General features: G+C 47.7%; 2 protein-coding genes across 3 annotated transcripts; both read right to left on the reverse strand.

Moving 5' to 3' along the window:
* Positions 1–11,525: 11,525 nt before the first annotated feature.
* LOC117866722 (uncharacterized) lies at positions 11,526–13,046 on the reverse strand. 2 transcript variants are annotated; one of them, XM_034750995.2, is made up of 4 exons: positions 12,607–13,046; positions 12,364–12,513; positions 12,030–12,206; positions 11,526–11,925 (listed from the first exon to the last, which is right to left on the reverse strand). In XM_034750995.2, exons 2-4 carry the CDS (start codon positions 12,466–12,468, stop codon positions 11,842–11,844), a joined length of 366 nt encoding a protein of 121 aa, XP_034606886.1. In that variant the 5' UTR covers positions 12,469–12,513; positions 12,607–13,046; the 3' UTR covers positions 11,526–11,841. The 2 variants fall into 2 exon arrangements, 1 of the variants encoding a protein (XP_034606886.1); XR_011898940.1 differs by having other exon boundaries at positions 11,611–12,210; positions 12,607–13,029.
* Positions 13,047–20,922: 7,876 nt separating this feature from the next.
* On the reverse strand, positions 20,923–21,808 carry LOC117833236 (phytosulfokines 5). Its single transcript, XM_034712666.2, has 2 exons — positions 21,579–21,808; positions 20,923–21,491 (listed from the first exon to the last, which is right to left on the reverse strand). The coding sequence occupies exons 1-2, from the start codon at positions 21,706–21,708 to the stop codon at positions 21,265–21,267; spliced, it is 357 nt and encodes a 118-aa protein (XP_034568557.2). The 5' UTR covers positions 21,709–21,808; the 3' UTR covers positions 20,923–21,264.
* Between the last annotated feature and the right edge of the window lie 459 nt (positions 21,809–22,267).

Here is a 22,267-nt window from a genome sequence, read left to right on the forward strand (position 1 = left end):
ACGTTTACTTACATGAGTAGGGTGTGTATGCATTTGTGGTTAACAGGTATTTACTTTAAGGTCGGCTGGGCCGGCTTTCTCGATGTGTCTAATTATGCTTAAGAAAAAGAACCACTAGTGGAAAACTCAGTTTTAGTCCCGGTTGCAGACACGCATAGATCTCAAAAATCCAACCGGAACTAATCATTCAGACTGTAATAATAAAATTTGTTTGAAATCAAATGCATTGCATTTAAATTTTCATGGGCATTTAAACCTTTTTCAAAATAAATTAATGAATCATAGGAGTTCGTTGTTGCATTCACGATGGTGCATTATTTTTGGTTGCTTGAATTCAAATTTGTGTTTGAATTCATTTGTTTGACTCTTTTAAACAAATAGGAAACCCTTTTCTTTTCTTCCTTTCAGCCTATTTCTTTCTTTGGGCCCACTTCCTTCTCTTTCGCCCAGCAGCAAAACTGAATATGCACTTTGAAGATAAACATGCGAACCATCAAAGGGCAGCAGACAACTTAAATACGCGACGGAGCATTGTAAATGGCAGAGTAGCCTTGCTGCCACGATCCACTGAGATCCAGCCCCACATCGCACGAATTCCTCCCTCCCCCCTCCACCCCCGACAACGGCTTCAGGCTCGGACCCGCTACGACGACCAAGGACAAATGCGCTCAAGGCTTGGGAAGAAATTAACTTCCATTGTCGGAACACTTGTTAAGGATTACAAGAGACCATATCGCAAGTTTATCTTCTTAGGTATGGTCCACAATGGAAGAGAGACCTCCTAACTTGACCAAGCCGATGTACACACTACCATTTGGCACCAATCAGGCCAAGTCAGATAGGTGCCAGTGGAGTTCCATATTCCACTACGTCCGCCATGTAACTCATAATCGACCACCAGGGAGGGACATGTGTGGGATGGATCGAAGACAAGACAATGGCCAACACACGCGTGGACATACCGGCCACAGGGTACGATTACGTGTTTGTTGGACCCAACACATGAAAATAGCTGCGTTGGCCATGAAAATGTTTCCTATAGGTCACACCTAGTGGCATCAAAACCATTTAGTGCCACTAACTGGTTGTGATGATTGATGTCACAAACGGTTCTTTGTGCGTAGCCAGTTTATAGCTGTAATTCCATCGAACCTGTTCTAGTACCTTGAACAACTGGTTCTTGATGAGTAGCCAGGAGTGACGTTCCATTTGTAACTATTTATTCTCTATTAGTCTAATGTTGTCATAAATGATTTGCGTTGTCAGTTTATATATGCACTTTGGCAGCCTGGATGTATGTCTTTTGAAGTATGTGTAACTTTCTCTAGAATTGAGGAACTTTAATTGACTAAGTGGTCTTGGATTTACAGCATCAACCACTATAATTAGCCATTGCTCCAATGGCCCATTTTTTCCGTTAATGCTATATGATCCGACACCAATATGTGTACAGACATAAGAGCATCTGACGAGTATCATTTTACGGTGAAGACATTGGATCCCCACTCGCAGTAACACATTGCAAATGCGAAAAGCAGGACCGGGTCTCCCCCTGCAATAAATGCCATTTTAACTGGTCCTATAAACTGTTTTCTAGTGGTGTGATGTAGTCTGTTGGAATCAGCACCGTGGAACCATCTGACATTCATACATTAGCTTCACCAAACAAATATTCTTCTGTGCATTAAAGCTTCATACTTCAACATGTACAAGTTCTCTATGTAGGATATTTCAGCTAGAAGATCTTCCCTTTCTTGAACTAGCCATTTGAGCATTATTCATTCTCAGGCCCATGGTTCCAACGGCTTGCACGTTCTTGGAATGTGTTATCATGGAATGCTAGGGGTATCGATTCGTAGACAAGATGGAATGTCGTCAAGAGCAAAATATCTGAATCCAACTGTGATATTGCCTGTTTACAAGACACCAAAAAGAAGTTTTTTGATGCTAGATATATTAGGAATTTCTATCCCCCACAGTTAGATTCTTTCGATTTCATCCCATCTATTGGCAACTCAGGGGGAACTATTATAGTGTGGAATGGTTCCAAATTCAAGGGGGAACCTATCTTTCAAAATCTTTATGCCCACTTTGTAGATTTTCAGTGCAAGCTATCAGGGGAACGTTGGATCCTCACGAATATCTACGCCCCATGTACTCCGGAGGGGAAGCTATCCTTTATTGACTGGTTCAAAAGGGTTGAAATACCAGAGGAAAAAAATTGGCTAATAGTTGGGGACTTCAACCTTCTTAGGAAGCCGGATGACAGAAACAATCAGGGGGAAACAATCCGGGAGGAAATGTTCAGGAAATGCTTCTCTTCAATGAAGCTATTAGCAGGCTTAGGCTCATAGAAATTCAGCTCAAAGGATGCAAGTACACTTGGTCCAACAAACAGCAGAATCCTCTTCTGGAGAGGCACGATTGGTTCTTCATATCTAACCCTTGGACCATCTCCTATCCCAATACTTATGCCTCATCACTGTCCAGTGACTCCTCATATCATGTTCCTTGTGTAGTCTCGATCTCTAATACCATTCCAAGGCCACAAGTTTTTAGATTTGAGAATTATTGGCTAGAACATGATCGGTTCCCAACCATTCTCCAACAAGGTTGGGCAACTCCACTTCTAGGCACAGATAGGGCAAAGAATATCGGGGCCAAGTTCAAAAACCTGAGGAAGGTTTTCAGGATCTAGAAAGCATAGCTCCCCAGTCTGGCGAAAGCAATCCAGAGCACCAAAGACACCATTCAACTCCTTGACATCATTGAAGAACTTAGAGATCTTACCCTGCAAGAACGGAACTTTAGAGAAGTCATCACATCACATCTGAATAGCTTGCTCCACCAACAAAAAGTCTATTGGTAGCAAAGAAGCTCCATCAATTGGGTCAAAATGGGGGATGAATGTACAAAATTCTGCCATGCAAGGGCCTCAGTCAGAAATAGAATCAATTATATCACTTCTTTAGTTGATGCCAATGGACAAATTGTCTCTAAACATGAAGCTAAAGCCAGGATTCTTTGGGAAGCTTATAAGGAAAGGATGGGGAGATTTGAATTTACTCACATGTACTTTGATCTTTCTACTATCTTGACATCAGATCCAAATTTGGAATGGCTAGAATCTCTCTTTATGAAAGCAGAGATCGACACAATTACAGGGGAACTTCCAAGTAACAAGTCCCAAGGCCCAGATGGCTTGAATGGAGAGTTTCTCAAGAGATGGTGGGACTTGATAGCTGAAGATTTTTATAGACTGTCTGAAGGTTTTCATGACATAAGTGTGTGTGTTCAGAGCATGAATGCTTCATACATCACACGAATCTCCCTCCTAAACTCAACCATCAAGCTAATAACTAAAATTCTAGCAGAAAGGCTACAACAGGTAATCTTAAGACTAGTGCATAAAAATCAGTATGGTTTCATAAAGTCTAGATCCATACAAGACTGTTTAGCATGGGCTTTTGAATATCTTCACATTTGTAAAGCCTCAAAGAGAGAATTAATCATCAGCAAGCTGGACTTTGAAAAAAGCCTTTGATAGGATTGAGCACCAAGCCATTTTGGATATCTTAAAACATAAGTGCTTTGGGACAGATGGATTGGGTGGATAAAGGACATTCTCAACACTAGAACATCTTCAATACTCCTCAATGGTGTGCCAGGGAAAGTCTTTCATTGCAGAAGAGGTGTCAGACAGGGGGATCCTCTATCCGCACTTCTATTTGTTCTAGCAGCGGACCTTTTTCAGTCAATCCTAAATAAAGCCAAAGAGGAAGGAAGCTTACACCTACCGATCCCTGAAAGAGCTGGACCTGACTTCCCAGTTATACAATATGCAGATGACACCCTTCTGGTCATGGAAGCAGATCCTTCCCAGTTGTTGCATCTCAAGCATCTGCTTAATCGGTTTGCGGAGTCAACTGGTCTTAAAGTAAACTACAACAAGACTGTTATGGTACCTCTGAACACTTCTGAGGATAAACTCCGACAACTTTCGTCAATGTTCGATTGCCAAGTCGGAAGCTTGCCACTCACCTACTTGGGGCTACCACTTGGTGCAACAAAGCCTAACATTGAGGAATTCCTTCCATTAATACAGAAGGTGGAGCGAAGATTGGGAGGCATCTCTAACATGTTATCTCAAGGGGGCAAACTCGAACAGGTAAATTCAGTCTTTTCTTCCTCACCAATGTTTCATATGGCAACCTTAAAGCTTCACAAGGGGGTTATCACACAATTAGATAAATATAGGAAACACTATCTCTGCAGAGGATCTAATTTGAATTCTAGGAAACCCTCCAAGGCAGCTTGGCCTATGGTGTGCCTACCAAAACAGCAAGGAGGACTTGGGGTTATTAACCTGAACAGTCAAAATGATGCCCTTCTTCTCAAGTTCCTACACAAGTTCTTCACCAGAGCTGATACTCCCTGGGTTCATTTATTCTAGGATAACTATTATTCTAATGGGAAACTGCCTGGACAGCACAAAAAGGGCTCATTCTGGTGGAGAGATGTAGTCAAGCTACTGGACAAATACAAAGGAATAGTGTCGGCATGGGTATCGGATGGCTCTACTGTATTGTTCTGCATGGACACATGGATTGAGCAGGTCCTCTACCTGGAATTCCCCCAGTTATTCTCTTATGCCAAAAACAAACTGGTATCATATAAGGAGGCTACAAGCAGAATATCACTGTCTCAAAATTTTCACCCACCACTCTCAGAAGAAGCTCATCAGCAGTTGCTGATTCTGCAGAATAGATTGAGGAATACTGTGAGAGCTCAAGGCAGAGATAAGTGGACTTACATTTGGGGAAGGCCCCCGCTTTTCGGTAGCAAAAACTTATAAAGTCATAACGGGCACAAGAACCATACATCCAATTCATAGATGGATATGGAAATCTAAATGCCAAAAGAAGCACAAGATATTTTTCTAGCTATTAATTAAATTCAGACTGAGCACCAAAGACATTCTAAGCAGAAAAACAATGTATTTGGATACTTATACTTGTGTGCTTTGCATCCTCCAGGAAAAGGAGACAATGCCGCACTTATTCCTGAGATGCAACTTCTCGAAAGCTTGTTGGAGCACTTCCTCCAGGCCACCCTTTCGGATTTTTAACTCAATCAAGGATAAACTGAACGTTCCCTTCTACATGGAGATCATCATTTTAATGGCCCGGAGCATTTGGTCCGTGAGGAATGACTGGACCTTTCAACAATGTCCCCCCTCGGTACAGAGCTGCAAAAGGAAATTCATGGAAAAAATGAATACCGTCTGTCTACATAGAGCGAAATCTTCCCTAGCTCCTACCATGATGGAATGGTTGTAATCTTTTCTTTCTTTTTTCTTCCTTTGTTGTTGCCTTTTCTACCTTCTACTTCTGTTGTTTCTTGGACTCGCCTTTCATTTAATATATTTCAGTAGGAGCTTGCCCCTCCTGTTCCTTCAAAAAAAAACTTCGAGCACTTCTCCATGGGCTTCATCACCATAGTTTCGATTTGGGCAATTTCATTGCACCGAACCTTCCAGCTTGCATTTTCTTAACTGAATCTCGAGCATGGGGCAATATTCTGGCATCTACAACGGACCTGCCATCAAGCATTCCAATGTATAGATCTATCCTTTTTGTTTGCCTAATATTCGGATGCAATACTCCGCCGTGTGTAAAAAAATCCAAGGCCAACGGACCATACCGTGTTAACAATTTTAGTGCCTAATCCAATACAAAATTAGTCCCAGTTTGTACGGCTACTCATTCATTGCAGTCTTCAGACGAACTCTACGGTGACACATTTTTGGAATACTCTGGCATGTGCAACTGACCTGCCATCAAGCACTCCGATGCATGGTTCTATCCTCTTTGGTTGCCTTATATTCTGTAAAAAAAAATATTCAAGGCCAACAGACCATACCGTGTTAAAAATTTTAGTGCCCAATCCAATACAAAATCAGTTCCAGCACCTCCACAGTGATTATATTGTAATTCAATCACCAAAATCCGAAACTATGGTCTAGTGAAGCTATACTGTGTACGAAATATCAATTCATGGGATTTGTCAACGATTTTATGAAGCTGTATATATGATACCTTCCACTACGGGATTTGTGTACAAAATATTAATTCATGAGATTTGTCCATGATTTTAGGAAGCTACAATATCTTCAACTACCGGATTGCGTATATAAGATAATCTTCACCAGTTATCACAGGTGGAAGCACGCGTTAAATAATAAATGACTAATGCTGATTCAACTCTGAGATGAAAAGGATTCTGTTCTCAAGAATCGAAAAAAAGGTAACGTGCTCATAACAATGTCGACTCTTCACATCTGAGAACTACCTACCGTATGTTATTAAAACATTTTTGCTGCCTATAAATTGGGCATCATTTCAGCAGGCCACCACGGCACCTGAGCTTGCCATCTTTTCCTGCTCTATCTCACTCATTTGTCCCGTAGCTACTAGCTAAGCCACCATATCATCCATGGCTTCTGGTGCCTCCACCACGCTGAAGATGGCCTCTATCGCCGCTTGCATCCTGCTGGTCCTGCTGTCCAATGGCCACCCCACCGCGGCGGCCGTTGATTGTATTGCGGCTTGCAAAGAACCGTGCCAGGGTTTTTCTAACGGGCTCTGCGCGGGTGGAGCCACCAGCGGTTGTACGACTACGGCAGCAGCTACAGCATGCCGCAATTTGGCGTTCTCGCAGTGTGCGAACACCTGCTTCACAGTTTGCACTGCTGTGAGCATCGCGCCTTGCACTTGAAGATGCATTCGTGTTCCTACTTCCACATTATTGTTACTGCAGAATAATATGGGTCAGTGCACACAAGCATACATGATGAGCCACTGTCGTTTTTCCATTTTGTCATTTACTTATTGAAGGCAATGTACGTTTTTCCATTTGATCATTTACTTATTGAAGGCAATGTACGTGTCTATCTCCTGTGTGGTTGAGCATGTCATCTTGGAATTCTATCCAAAGTTTTACATACCACCTTGTATTGTTGTGTGTGGGTATCAATATAATTTATGAACTATCTTCCTTTACCATAGACATATCTATGTTTATTTGCAAGCGTTAGCTAAATTTTTCCTTGATTGTGTATTAATCCCAACTGAACAGATCAACTTTCCACTGCAAGAAACTATTTAATCTGTGACGAAACAAAATTGTCACATATCACTAAAAAATCGTCATAAAGCAATGCCCGTGACGATTTTAGATAACGTCATGTATTGAGCGTCACAGATTAAATCGATCGACGTTTTCTTCGAAATCGTCACAGATCAACACAATCTATGATGTTTTTTACCTGTCACAAAACACCCTTAGGCCCATGCAGCAGCCCAGGCCTAGTGTTTGTGATGAAAATAAACATCACAGATGGTTGCCACGTGGCTGGTGACGTGGTTGATGACGTGGACGATGACATGGCTAGTGACGTCATTGATGACGTGGCCAGTGACGTCGATGACATGGAGAGGCTTCACCATAGTATTTTGTATCGACGTTAGACCTATCGTTTATTTCCGCTGCTTCTGAACTCTGAACGCTACTTTTATGCATGTGAACTATCGGCTTGTAATAACTTAATGTGGGACCTGTAATAATTTATCTGGATTGTTGTAATCTTTGGACTCGTCTTCGTGCGAGTATACTTTGTTTCGATCCGAAACACGTGGTTGCATCGGGTGAAACCCGACAGACTACCAGTTTAATTCGATTAAAGTGTCTATTCACATTTAAGGCAATGTTGAATATACTTTAGCCGGGTTAACTTGGATGGTTCTACCACACTAGCGCATCCCTGATTGGTCTGGCGCCTTCAGGTTGTCGAGCTGAAGGAGCTGTAGGGGCTCTATAGCTACTGTCGTGTTGACTTCGGTGTAGTTTGTATCAAATCTTGCATGTCGAGTAGTTTGTAGGTGTGTTCTGTCAGCGCTGCCAACTGTTCTGTGTATCTGTTCTGGGGCATGGCTCGAGTGATGAGATCAATGGAAGCAATGGTGGCGAGAGGAGTATGGTGCTGCTGCGTCTGGACTGCTTTGAAGGCGTTGTCTAGATTCATAATCGGGAGCCTCTCTGCCAGCCGGTGGCGACAATCCGCTCTCGTTGCGTTCCTTGCTCGTCGTCGGGTTCTCTGAGCTTCGGTCTCCTTCCCGACAACATTGGCAGATAGTTCATCTTGCGAGACATCATCTGGATGATGCTCGTGTCGAGGATTCATATCTGCTTGCTCGACGTCATCTGTATCTGGCCCTGTGATAAGGGTGAAGAGTTCCTTGTCTAGAGAGAGGCTTCCAGAACTTTGGGTGATGACTTATGTAGAGTCATTGTCTTCATGGATAGAAGACAAAGGTGATCCCTCCTAGTACAGAAGAATGTCGAGATGGGCCATGAAGCGTGATTCGTTGTCCTGGGCGAGGGCAGGTAGCCTCATGCTAGGCCAGTAGACGAATCTGCCTTGAGGGGTTGAGGTGATCATCAGGCCCTGCTGCGAACCTGTTAGTGGAGTCTCCTCGTTGGAATCCAAATAGTGATCGTAGTTGTGGTCCTTAATCGGACCTGAGTTAGATTGCAACCCGGATAAGGCTGCTTGATAGGTGGAAGCTGCGTTACGGAGTCCGAAGGGGAGTTGGCTCGGAATTTGACTTGATTCGCACGATGCAGAACCCGACGAGATAACCTGCTGGGGTATTACGTCAATAGATCAACCAAAAGAATGCCCAATAATATCTACCACCAAAGGACAACCCAAAAGCATTATCTACCTTCGGTGCCAGCTCAGTCATCAACGAAGTTCTATGGAGACCTTGTTTTCTTTTGCTTTGGATTTGGAGATAGCATAGAACAAAAGCCTTGAACCTAAATAAACAAAGAAAAAAAGTACTGCAGTGCTAAAAATAAGAAATACCTCGTAGAAAAATACCAGTAATGGGTTTATGGGTTCCCCACTCATCCTTGGGTAGCCACTTCTCTAGAGAGATTCTTGTCTGTTCCGGTGTTGTAGTTTTCTGCGCATGATACATAGCAACATAAGGGCTATTCCCCAACCTCATAATTGATAGTAATGTACATCTTCTGGAAAGGACCTCTTTCTGTTGCAAGTGTGACTGCCACGCTCATGCCATTAAAGAAGTTAGCAGTTCGGTTAGGCAACTAATGTTGCCCACAGGAGGAAAGTAAAGCAACCGTGGAGAGTGAAGAGGCATCTTTCTAGCTCCAGCATCACCAAGCACACCACACCAGGCATCAGCTAATCTGATGACATGGCAGGAAATTTAAGAGGGGAGAGAAGGAACCAGTTTCATCTAGATGAAACTCTTCTCGCACAAAAACTAACTCTGAATGTGTCGTGAAATTAAATGTACCCTATGCCGCTTTTCATGCCCTCTTATTCGTGTTGCGTTTTCTAAGTTCAATACACTTAGCAAGACTATCGCATTTGGTGACTGGCAGTCCACCTAGTGGTACCTAGATGGTTGATTTGTAAGCAGAAAGGATCACAAGACCCTGAACTACTTGATGGTAATGCAAGGCACAACACATAGAGATTTATACAGGCTCGGGCCACTAGTGTAGCGTAATACCCTACGTCCTATTTTGGGGGATTGTATTACGCCATGTGCTCGGGTGTTGGTTGTTGTGTTGAGGGATTGGCCGTCCTCCTAGAGGTACCCCTACGTACCCTTATATACTCCCCTAATAACTCTTCTTAATAGGATGGATTACCGAGTAAATTAATTATGCATGCACGCCTGCAGTAATTGTCGCACCTATAAGCCTTATTTAGCGAGACTTCCTCGGGCATCGATGGTGTGCCATTTCTATAGTGAACGGTAATGAATGTGGACACTTTTGTGAGTGCTGGCACGAAAGGTTCAATTTGTATGAATGATCTTCTGCAGGTACACTAACCGCGCTTATGTTACATTAACAAAAGGTTAGAGAATCGACTAGTTATTATAGGGAGAGCCATAAATTATTGCCTTGCCACAAGCACTAACCCCGTAAGTCCAAGTAATTGGCAGTTCTTTGATTTGTGAGGACACATAGGTCGTGCATGCATCATGTTTGGAAATTGGAACAACTTTCCTATAGATGATATGTTAACCTAATGTCACTCTCACAAAAATTCTTGCCAAATCACCTAAGGATTTTCTAGTTGTCTTGAACTGCAACTAACTACTATCAGAATTTTTTTTCTCCAAGCTCTTAAATGGTCTTGGTTCCAGAATTTAGTAAATGATATGCTGTAAAAATTTCATAAAATTAATGATATGCTGTAAAAATTTCATAAAATTTGGTCTAGTGAAACTCGAGTTATGCTTCAATCAGTAACCCACTGTTTGCAAACTGCCACTAAGGTTCACAGGTAGCTCTGAATGTTCGCTTCTCTGTTGAACGTTACTCTGAAACCTAGAAAAAAATGGTGGAACAGGGACAGCCAGTGCAGCCAAGAATCCATGAACTAAGGTCAATATCAAGAAGTATGTCTGAAGCTAGTAGCAGTGGTTCAGGCTTCAAGTACTTCTTGCCAAGATGGTGTCCTCCCGGGTTGACTCGTACCCAAAGGAGGAACTTGCAAAGGTTAAGGTTGCAGGAGAAGAGGGAACAGGAGCTGGAGAAGCGAAGGGATGAGGCATTCAACACGTATAGACCCATAGTCCCTCAAAACAAAAAGTGGAGAGTCAAGGCCGACACCCCAACTCCACCAGTCAAACTGGCAGAAGGACCGGTCGGACCTGGTGCGGTCGGCACAGTCGCTGGCGCGGTCAGGGCGGTCGCTGGCGCAGTCGGCGTGGTCGATGACTCGGTCGGCGCGGTCGCCAGCACAGTCAGACTGGTCGAGGGGTCGGCGAGGAGCGGCGGCGGGGCGGAGCTTCAGCAGCGGAGGCGGCGGCGGATGTGGAGGGGAGGTAGCGGAGGAGGAGGAAGAGGCGGAGGGGTTTGTGTCGTGCACGTTAATCAGAGTACGAGCATCTTTTTATAGACACAAGAGAAAAAGATTCAACGAACTTGGACACTGTCACAGGTGATTGATAGTCATTAACCAGCCATCAGTTAGCAGTAACCTCCAGCCGTTACTAGTCATTAGGGTCAGCCTTTTAAACCATGTCAGTTACTAGTCACTAAACACAGCGTCAGTTACTAGTCATCAACTCGTGATTAAAAACGTCAGCTCGGCTCGGCTCGGCTCGGCACGGCTTGGCTCGGCGAGCGAGCATGGCACCCTTTCTCTCTTTCTCAACTTCTCAATTAGTGCAGAGATAGTGCACCTATTTAAGTTGGTTAAGATACTCCTTAACTACACATTTGGAATTAACCACGTTAACCACCTAGCGTTAATTGTGGGCCTTGATACTAAATGAAATAAATGGGCCTAGCCCAAATATTCCAACAATTCCCACCAACATAGCGTTAATTGTGGGCCTTGATACTAAATGAAATAAATGGGCCTAGCCCAAATATTCCAACAATTCCCACCAAATTTCTAGACACACGAGAAATGCTTTCATTTCCACTACTGCTTTTATATACCAGTTTTCGATGGAGACTGTCAAGTTGAACATCCACTTAGAGGAGAGGCTACACTTATTCACAACTAATCAATGGACTATGTCTTGAATTGACATTCTTGTGCAAACAAGCTTTACCAAAATCCTTTTCTGGTACAGGCTGCTTAAAAGCATCCCCGCGATTTGGAGCGTATAAGTCATACTCCGACCTTTCATGAGTATCTAGAGATTACCCAATTCTCATAGACTGTGTCCAGCAGTCGAACTCATATAGGTGCAATCCTTGGACTGTGACCAGCAGTCGAACTCATATAGCTGCAATCCTGACAAGATGTAAGCAGGACCGAGATGTAACAATTTCGCTCAGTTCAATAGCGCGGGCTACTTCATTCTGCGGATGAACATTTGACAGCAACAGAAGAATATAAAGTGATAAGCAAACGCATTTACATGGTTTTAGGGAAGGCAACACAGCTGCAGGAATACGATGGCTACCTCCTTGAGTTTCTTGTTAATAAGATCGGATATGAGATTGGAGATGAAACCACCAGCAGCCGACAGCAACTGCACAACTCGAGGGGCGACAGCTCTTGGACGGTTACCCCAGTAGGCTGATATGATTTCTGGGCTATACACAAGTGGCAGCCCCTCCCTCATTGTTGTCCGCAGTTTCTACCTTGAACCAAGGAAGAAAAACAACAGAATTCAGTAACAACCTACTGTGTACTAATTTTCTGCTGGAAGTGATTCTCTTTTGTGATTGGGTAAAGACAAGAGCACTCTGTGTGAGAGGTTAATGGAAGTGGATCAAAGGGGTTGCAGTTCGGACCTCGACGAGGCGAAGGCGGACATTGTCGTCGGCGAACTGCTCGTCCCGGAGGTTCTGGACGCGGAGGCCACGCATGAGCGTGGCAAGCTGCTCGTCCTGCTCCATCTGCTTGCGCACGCGCTGGATCTCCTTGGACACCCCTCCGAACCTCTGCGCCATTCACAGGCAAGCAAACATGTCAGCGAGGTCACAGCGACAACAGTGAAGGGGAAAAGCAGCAACGTTGGAGTGGCTCGAACTTACGGTGTTGGAGAGATCATTATGGGTCCTGGGGCGAGAGGAGGAGGAGGAGGAGGTGGACGGTTTCGGCTCCGTGGCGACGGCGCGGACGCAGGGGAGCTACTGTCCTCGGCGGCGGCGGCGGCGACCGGGGAGCGCCGGGAGGTGCGCGACGCGGCCGAAACCGCCGTAGTGCAGGAGATGCGGCGCCGCCGCCGCGGCCTCCATGCTCAGCCGCGCGGAAGGCTCCGAGAACCTGGCCGCCGCGTCTCTCGTGGGATGGTGTGAACCGAAGCCGGCGTGGCAGGCATGGAGGGGGTGGGCGGTGGATGCAACCAAAGAAGGTAACAAAGTGCGAAGTGGTGGTTGGGGAAGAAGAAGAATTGGGGCCGGTCGGTCAATCGGTGGTGGGAGCGGACAGCGGAGGCAGCAGTGCACTCAGGCCTCAGCGCCGTGGGGTGGGGCGGCTGGCTGGCGCGCGGCCACGATGGCCTGCGCTTGTGGTTGGCGCGCGCGCTCCCTTCCCGAGGCCCGCGTGCGCATGGGCGGCGCACAGAGGCCGCGCCGGACAAAGACCCCACCGTGGGCTCACGCTTGCGATGTGTCCGCGTCCCATTCGGACGTTCAGATCTCCAACCACAAGCTACCAGCTGCATTGTCTGTTGATCGATAGCATTCGCCGAGCCAATTCAACAACAGCTGACGATAGCTGCAGGATCAAACCCAGTTGTGGGGTTGGAACTGTTCCAGATGCAAATCTGTCGAGCCCGTGATGCCGAGCAAATTTTGTTTCCTGGGTGAACAGTTTGCCTGATAGCAGATGGCAGGCTCTACGGTGAGTTTGCTTTTGTCGCCATCACCGCTCAAGAGTGGTGGACACTTTCGTAAAAAATAAAAATAAAGAGTGGTGGACACAAAAATTCAGTCTCACAACTAAAATGGATAGAATGTGAACCATTTGCTAGCGCCTCCTAACACGCCTTAATAAAACTATAAAATGTTGTAATATTATACTATTATACATGAGCAGGGGAAAGGTAACCTTTTTTATTTTTTACAAATAAAATTGATACTGATACATGCTGCTTAACACACAACAACATGGAAAATAACTTGGTAAACTTTCACTTCTACAACAACACAGTGCTACAAGTAAATTTACAGACATCGGAGAGACAGACACCGCAGCTTCTCTCGCGCACTCGAGGATGCCGGATGCGCCCGTACGTCGAGGTCCGAGTCCCGGGGGAGGAACTCGTCGAGCAGGCTGGCCACGACGTCGTCATCGTCAGGTTCCTCCTGTTCTTGGAACCGCTGGTGGTGCTGGTACTGGGGCGGAACCAACCAGATGAGGGTGTCGCGTCGGCCATGGTGCTGTTGCAGTGTAGTGCATCCGGGAGACGTGTTTAACGAGCTGCTACTGTTGCTAGCGTCACTACGGGAAAGCTAAAAATTGCCAAGCGTATTTTTTTTCGAGTGTTTTTTTTCGAGCACTCGGCAAACAAGCTCTTTGCCGAGTGCCAAGCCAAAAACATTCGGCAAAGAAAAAACACTCGGCAAATCGGGACTTTGCCGAGTATCAAATAAAAAACACTCGGCAAACCACAGTGTTTTTTTTTTGACACTCGGCAAAAAAAAAATTCTCTTTTCACCTTGAAATTTTTTCTACTCCCCACATACAACATGTGGTACTCCATGTTAAAATTTGGTATATTTTTGAATTTATTTGCTATATTTATTTAATTAATTGCATTTCAAGGGAATTTTTGGTATAAGTCAAATTTGAATTGCAAGTGATTCAAATTATGGAACAAAATGAGTAGAAAAATGATATTCATATTATTTGGCCCAATTTGAGACCTGACCCATGAAATAAAAAGAAATTTTGAACATCTTGTTCAGGAAACACGACCATGAACGTGTGGCAGTAGTATTTTTAAATTGTAAAAAAAACAAGCAAAGTCTGAAAATCATGAGATTTGTCATGATGTGATGATATAATACGTGGAGGCTGTGGAAAAAAATTGAGAAGGTTTTGCACATTTCATCATGTACGATGATTACAAACCGAAGCATTTCAGAAGAAGAATAGTAACTTTGAGAAGGATTCGATAAAATTTAGAGTCGAAGTGACGATCGAGTTCGGTTTGACTACAAAACTTTTTGTATAGTTAGTAGAGAACACATATTGTTTCGTGTGAAAATTTGGTATTTTTTTGAAACTGTTAGATATTTTTTAATTTTTTTAAAAAAAACTTTGCCGAGTGTCCTAGGGTGAACACTTGGCAAAGAAACCCTTTACCGAGTGTCCACACTGGACACTCGGCGACGTTTTTTTCCCTGTACCGGCCGGGCCCGCCTCCTCTCACCGCCCCCGCCTACCCCCCCTCGAGACACCCCCTGCCCCCCACCCCCCACCCCGCCCCTCCCCCCACCCGCGCCTCCCCTTCACGCCGCCCCCCGGCCTCCCCTCACGCCGCCCCCCTCCTCCCCTCACGCCGCCCCCCCTCCTCCTCCCCTCCCGCCGCCCCTTCCCTCCCGCCGGACGCCGCCTCCCCTCCCTCTCCTCCGGCGGGCGGCGCCCCTCCCCTCCCTCTCCGGCGGGCGGCGCCCCCTCCCGGCCCCGATCCCCACCGGTAGATCTGGCGGCCGGGGCGGCCTCCTCCCTCCCTCCCTCCGCCGCCGGTCAGATCCGGGCGGCTCGAGGGGAGGGGGCTCCGGTGGGGGCCAGATCCGGGCGGCGGTCGCGGATCGAGGGGAGGGGGCCTGGCGGCGGCGCGCCCCTGCCCCTCCCCTACCCCTCTCCGGCGGATCCGGCGGCGCCGACCCTCCCCTCACCGGATCCGGCGGCGCCGGCCCTTCTCTCACCGGATCCGCAAGCCTGCTACTCCCATAAGACCGTGGCTGCTGCTGCGGCCGTGGGCCTCGGCGGCTGGAGCGCGTCGGCGGCGTTGACGAGGCAGGACAGTTCGTCCACTTCCACCACCGCCGGCGACGGGTGCAAGCTGACGGGTTACAGGTACCCCTACTACTCCGAGCTGGGTTCGGTCGCCGACGGCGTCATGATGGTCGACGCGGACAACTTTTGGAATGTCGTCGACAACTTCTGGGTGCGGGCGGAGCTAGCGGTGGTGGCGGCCGGTGGTGGCGGAGCTGGCGGCTGGTGGTGGCGGCGGCAGCGTAACAGGATTTTTTTTTATGTTTTTCAAAAATTGAATGCCGAGTGTTTTCTGGCCACTCGGCAACGACTTTGCCGAGTGCGCGACACAAAACACTCGGCAAATCCAGGTTTGCCGACTCGAAATTTGCCGTGTGCCATTTGCCGAGTGTTACACTTAGCAAACAGTTCGCCGAGTGTATTTTGCCCTTCGCCGAGTGCCCCTGGCACTCTGGTAATTTTCCTGTGTCCCGTAGTGCGTTGAGTTTGGTTTCCGAATCGGCAACTTAATTTGACACACACGACTGCTCGTGCTTGTAATAAAATCGCAACGGAAGTGTTACGAATCCGACACACGACAACATGCGATGCGATGCGATGCGCGAATCCGGGTTAATTATTTTCTTCTCGAGTCCGATAAGCGCGGGATTCATATTTTTAAGTGGGCCGTGTAACCTCGAGCCCAGTAATAATGGATGGGCTAACCAGCCAGGCCTTGAGTGGATTGTAGCAGTCAGTGTACTGGGCTGGGCTAGACTGGTGGTGACAGGCTGCCTGCCAGCAGTGTATCTATAGAGCCGGCCCAAAGGTACAAATGACTCAAGCGAATTTAACGGGCCTGAAAAAAAATGCAGAGGATCAAAGCTTATTCCGATCGAGTTGAAGTTGCAACCAGCCCGGTATGCCTGTATGACTACAGGATATACGGTCTATATAGCAGGATCGGAATTCAGAGCAGACTGCACAAGTGCAGATACTGGTATATACGCTCGGGACAACTTCCTCGGCTGTTGCAATAATGGATCAGTTATCATGCTTGCTTACTCGTCACTTGGCATGCTAGGTGCTAATAGCTCACAGGTTGACACCTGAGGTGCTGCTAGGTCGGAGCCTGACATCTTCTCTTTCTGAACACCGTCACACCCGCCACTTGCTGGATTAGTTCCATTTTCCAGTTCGATGCCACTACGCTTTGTATGGTCACCGTCACCGTCAACAATCGATGGAAACAAGTTAAACCGCGTCGTCCTGCCTAGCTAGCTAAGAGTTGAAAAGCTGAAAGCCCGAATTTTTTTTTTTACCTTCGGAAATTCACCCGGGCTCTCAAATCTGGATGAAAACCAGACGCACTTGTCGAAAAACACGTACGGCCGGAGTGCTACACGCAGACGCCTAGCGCATGTTTATATCCGGCCGTATGTATACATGTATATGGCATGCATGTACTTTGCGGCGCTAGGTGTGGTACGGCATCCGGATGTGCACACATGCCGGCCACTGCTTGGCATGGCCGGCCACTCAGTTCTGACCTGCATGCCACTACATTCACGTTGACCATCATGCATGTTTATCCTAACGCCCTAGCTACTGATCTATGCTACGTACCCAATGCAACCACCACTGACCAAATTAACTGAATTTTCCGGTCCCCTGCAAAGACAGGCATGATCTACGAGCACTACAGTGTGCAAGATCGATCTCGATCTCTGTCTGTCTGTCCGTGTGCACGAGGGCCGGTTGGCCGGGATCGGATAGTAGATGATTGTGCGGGCAAAAAGTGGTCACACCAATAGCAACTTTGCAAGTGGCCGGCCTCTTTGCTTGTTCACATTGACGGCCTGCCGGAAAAGAAGCAACTGCAACAAAGTGCCCATCGTTTGATCTATAGCATATGTACTACATACTATACAAACATCTAGTGCAATAATTAAGCTGGCATGCTGCTTTAACCAATAAAACCCCAACCCTGCGCACTATAGCCTGAGCTGCTGCCCCAACCCTGCGCACTCTAGCCTGAGCTGCTGCCTCTAAACTAGTATCCCTCCGTCCCAAATTAATATTCGTTTTGAGTTTTCTAGATATATGATTTTTGCTATGTATCTAGACATAGCATATATCTAGATGCATAGCAAAATTATGAATGTAGAAAAGCCAAAACGAATAGTAATTTAGGATGGAGGGAGTGCTAGAATTAAACAGTAGTACAGGGGACTGATGAGGTCACTAGCTGAGCAGCTAGCTAGTAGCACTACTGATGGTCACTCACTGTGCGCTTAGCTTGATCAGATAATGGAGTGGGCACTATTGGCCATTGGCCACTCGACCTGCACAAACCATAGGCATGCATTTCCAGCTAGGATGATTTCAAGTAAACAAGTGATGGCACTACAACTCCCCTTTATCAGTAGCAGTGTAGGTTGGTACTGAAGCAAGTAGGCCGTCTGGAAATGGAACATGTCCACTCAGCTGGCAACCTTGCAAAGTGCTGGCACATGGTGTTTCACTTTCATATATACTATCACTTTGACTACTACTCATAGCTCGAGGGCTTTCACAGATACCACGGCGCAGTATCTTCCTTTGTGAACAAAAAAAAGGTTGAGAAAAGCTTAATCAGCTTGATACTATGCAGTTTGCAATCCAGTAGTACTACTCCTTGTGTGAAAAACAAAATGTGAATGATTGCCATGGCTGTCATGTGGGGACTGACGACTGATCTGGTCTGAGGAGCATCTTTGCATGTCTCTCTTTGCCGCAGCAGTCAAGAGCCTTAGGCATAAGAAAATGATGAGCTGTAGCGGCACGGTGCCATGGTGTTGACTTTTTATGCTCCGACCATCATGTGGAATCTCGGGGATAATTTAGTACTGTAGAGTGTTGAGTAGCCACTGTAGCTTGATCAACCACGATGTTTGCTTTCTTGGGCTAGTAATAACAAAATGGTTATTTTCGTGGAAGAAGATCAGGGACAGGTAGAGAGAGGGAGAAACTGTTTACAAGAAGGAGATCATCAGAGAATCTGACAGGGGTCGCAGTCTCACAGACCCGGAGGCGGGACAGGGAGACAGACATTCAGGCGCACCCACCATAAAACAAATTAACACAAGTGTGCGTAGTATACTAGGGTAATTACCATTTAATTAAGAAGAAAACCACGGTCATGAATCTGCTCATAACTTGAACTCCATCTTTTTTTTTTACAAGGAGAACTACCGATTATATTAAAAATAACATTAAAAATAACGAGGAGAACTACTGATTATATTAAAAAGAGAATGAAGTCAAGACCGGATGAAACAAACAAAAATGAAAAAAAAAACACTACAAACACCGACAGGTTAGATTGGGTCATCAACATATACCGCACCACGCCATCGCACTTAACTCAACTTAACAACACATCGACCAGTTAGATTGGGATATCAACGTGACCGTACCACTCCACTCGACAACGGCAGCTGAACCGAAACCTAAATGCGGCCATCACCAACATTCCCGCTTTTATGTAGTGGCCGAAACCTGTGTTAACAGGGACCGAGAGAAACAGACCGCACCACACTGAGAAGGCCATCGTCATGCGGGATCCTTCGCCATAATACCGCTGCAACATCACACCCCACCCGTCAGAGTGATACCACCAGATTCGGACCTCTTTCATGTTGCTTCACAAACACGCGGGGGCCTCGTCGCATCCGCCGTTGGCACCTCGCTCTTGTCACCTCGAAGACACACCGCGCGCAGGGGTCTCGTCACGCCCACCACAGTACTCCATGTCACGGATCCGTTTCTTTTGTCGCCATCAAAATGGCGAGCAATGTTGCCGATCTCCATCAAACAGCCAAGCTGCCGCCGCAAGTCGACTTTGCCTCGTTGCTCCACCCACGCACATGCCTCCACCGTTGTGTCAGCAAGTCAAAGTAGTTGCTTGCGCTGTCTTCCGACGATGTATCGCACCGGAGTAGCCCAGCAAATCTGAGAAACCCGACACAGTCCGCTGCAAGCCTAGTCGTCTCATGATATCGTCCTTCAATGTAGTCCCACACCGCACTGACAGTTGCTAAGCAACACCAGCCGCCGCGATCTGCTGCAAGCAGCTCACCCGATAAAGAAAGCAACGACCCCTGGCCGCCATCAGAACTGCGATCCCCTCAACGTGAGCTTAGCAACCCTCGTCAAGCTTTCCATCCTACACATGCCACCTTGCTGAGCCGCAAGCCCGTCACGGCGAGGCCGCTGCCACCACGATCGCGTCACCAACAATGGCACAAGTTGAGTTGAGCCTCTAGAGATGACGCTAGTGGTGCCGCCATCGCTCATTCAGAAACTAGACAGAGTTTTCACCCAGAGATCCCGTGCAGCAGGGATAGATCTCCAAGGTGACACCCCAACAGGGAAAATGACGCCCTAGGGCGCCGTTGCCATCACCACCAGCAAGATACCGGCAAAGGCTTTCACCCGAAGCATCCCACCCTTAACTTGCACGGACACAACCCAGCACTCCCTAAACGACAAGCATGGAAACCCACCCGGGGCGGCGCCACCCCCGCCGTGCCTCCTTGCGCCGCGCGTAGACCACCTTCGACTGCGCCACCACCTGGCCAGCCTCCTTCCAGCCACACCGCCGCCGCCAGCAACCACCCATCGCGTCGCTCTCCACAGTGGCCTCGTCGCCCCTCGCCAGGCCACGCCCACGCCGACCGTCACCTCCCACACTCACCATCCTCAACTGCCCCTTCTCCTCCGTTGCCGGGTCGGCCACAGGACCCCTTGGCTTGCTCCTCCGCCGCCGCAGGTGCGCCGCCGTCAGGACCCCTGCTCCCCTGCTTCTCGCGCCGCCGCATGGGCTGGCCAACGCACGCCTACTCCTCGCGTCGCCGCTGAGCTTGGTCGACACGCCCCCTCCCCTACCCCATGCACCGTCGTGCGGGGCCAACCGGAGGTCCCCTGCTCCTCACGCCTTGGCCAATGCCTCCACCGCCTCGCGCATGCATAGGTTGCAGAGCCACCGGATCCGGCCGACGCCATGCTGGATCTGTGGCCCCTCATGCTCCGCCACCGCGGGATGCCGCCCACGCTAGCAAGCCCCCTCAGGCTGCTCTGGCGGCCGCGCCAACCCAAATCCACCGGAGGAAGGGGAAGAGGCCCTGCCGCCACCCTCATCGTGAGCCGCAAGGGCTTCCGGCAGCCCGCTCGGTGGCGGCTCGGCGAGAGGGGGCGGCAGCTAGGGTTTCAGTAACCGCGCGAGTCGGGGGCGACGCAGTTGGCTAGCCCTTGCTAGGATGGCCCCCTTTCCAGTAACTTGAACTCCATCGCACCAACACAAACCAAATAAGTAGAGCTAGGCAGTAGGCACTCCTACATTTGTTAGAAGCCACTCGCATGGCATGGCAGTATGGCACACATGAATAAACCTGATCAGCTTTACAATCTCATACTGCGCCGATTACAATCAAAAGCCTTGAAGAAAATAGTGGTAACCCATGCATGTATTATAGACGACTAAGAGATGTACAAACGAGGTGACGGATCGGACACACGCGTATACTAATCCTAGAGATGGATCACGGATACTAATTAGTGGCAGAACTTATAATTAACCTAGCAGAAGGTAGATGTACTAGCTAGATGAGATTCCCTGTGTCAACTTTGCAGCATGTACTCGTCATCAGAGACTCAAGTCCCAACCAACCGAGATGAGGATCTGCAGCTGCCGGTCCTCACCCTCACACGTACGTCACACGGGTTCACGGCTTGCCCTTGTGCTGGGTGTAGATGTAGTCGAGGTGCGCGTCCCGGAGCAGCCGCCTCTGCATGCAGTCATCGTCGTTCCCCTCCTCGCACGCCGGCTCCTCCGCCTCCTCCTCTGCTCCCATCACCTCAGCCTCAGCGACCGATGAGAGCTCATCGCCACTACCAGCGGCGCCTTTCTGAATCACCGGCTCATCATCTGCAGCCACCTTGGCTCCATTCTCTGCAAAAGAGGTTCACAAACATTAATTAGAGCAACTCTGAGCAGGATCGGTCAGCAAAGAGGTTCAGAAACATTAGAGCAACGCACCTTGGTTAACCAGAGGAGGAACAGAAACAGGCAGGGGGCGAGCCGCTGCCGCGCCGTGGAAGAAGATGAGGAGGAGGAGCAGGGCAAGAGCCGCGAGCGGCGAAGTGATACGGCAGCTGCAACGCCTCATCTCTGCCGTGGCTCCAACAGTTGAAACTGCCTGCTTGGATAGAGCGCTAGCTGGTTGGCTGCTGGTGGATTTGGCCTCTGGGTGATGGTGGTGGGCTGGTGGCGCCGAGCTCTATTTATAATGCGAAAGCGGCGAGCGAGGAGCCGAGGAGACGGGAGGCATCTTGCAAATCGCAACGCCGGCACAGGGCACATCTTCAAGTCGCACGCGCACTCGAGTCGGCAACACGTTTGTCCATAACACGTATTACTAGTAGATGTAGAGATTTGGCCGGATGTGTGGTTCCAACCTTCCACTACCACAGTGTGCCAAACAAAATAGTGCCTAAAAAATAGCTTCCATACCAGCGCTTCTTGCAGAGATAAAAAATTGACATTAATTTGAAAGAGACCAAATAACTTCCTTTCCTTAGGGTTAAGTTGAGAATAAAAGGATGAGTAGGCTACACTTTCGTTTCTCAATTGGCTAGAATTGTCACGCCAACAAGAGCAAATGAAAATAGGGTAGGAAAAAAATTACTAGAAGTACTTTGAATATGGGACTGAGAAGTACTGTTGTA

Source organism: Setaria viridis, chromosome 8 (genome assembly GCF_005286985.2).
Source record: "Setaria viridis chromosome 8, Setaria_viridis_v4.0, whole genome shotgun sequence".
Taxonomy (NCBI): domain Eukaryota; kingdom Viridiplantae; phylum Streptophyta; class Magnoliopsida; order Poales; family Poaceae; genus Setaria; species Setaria viridis.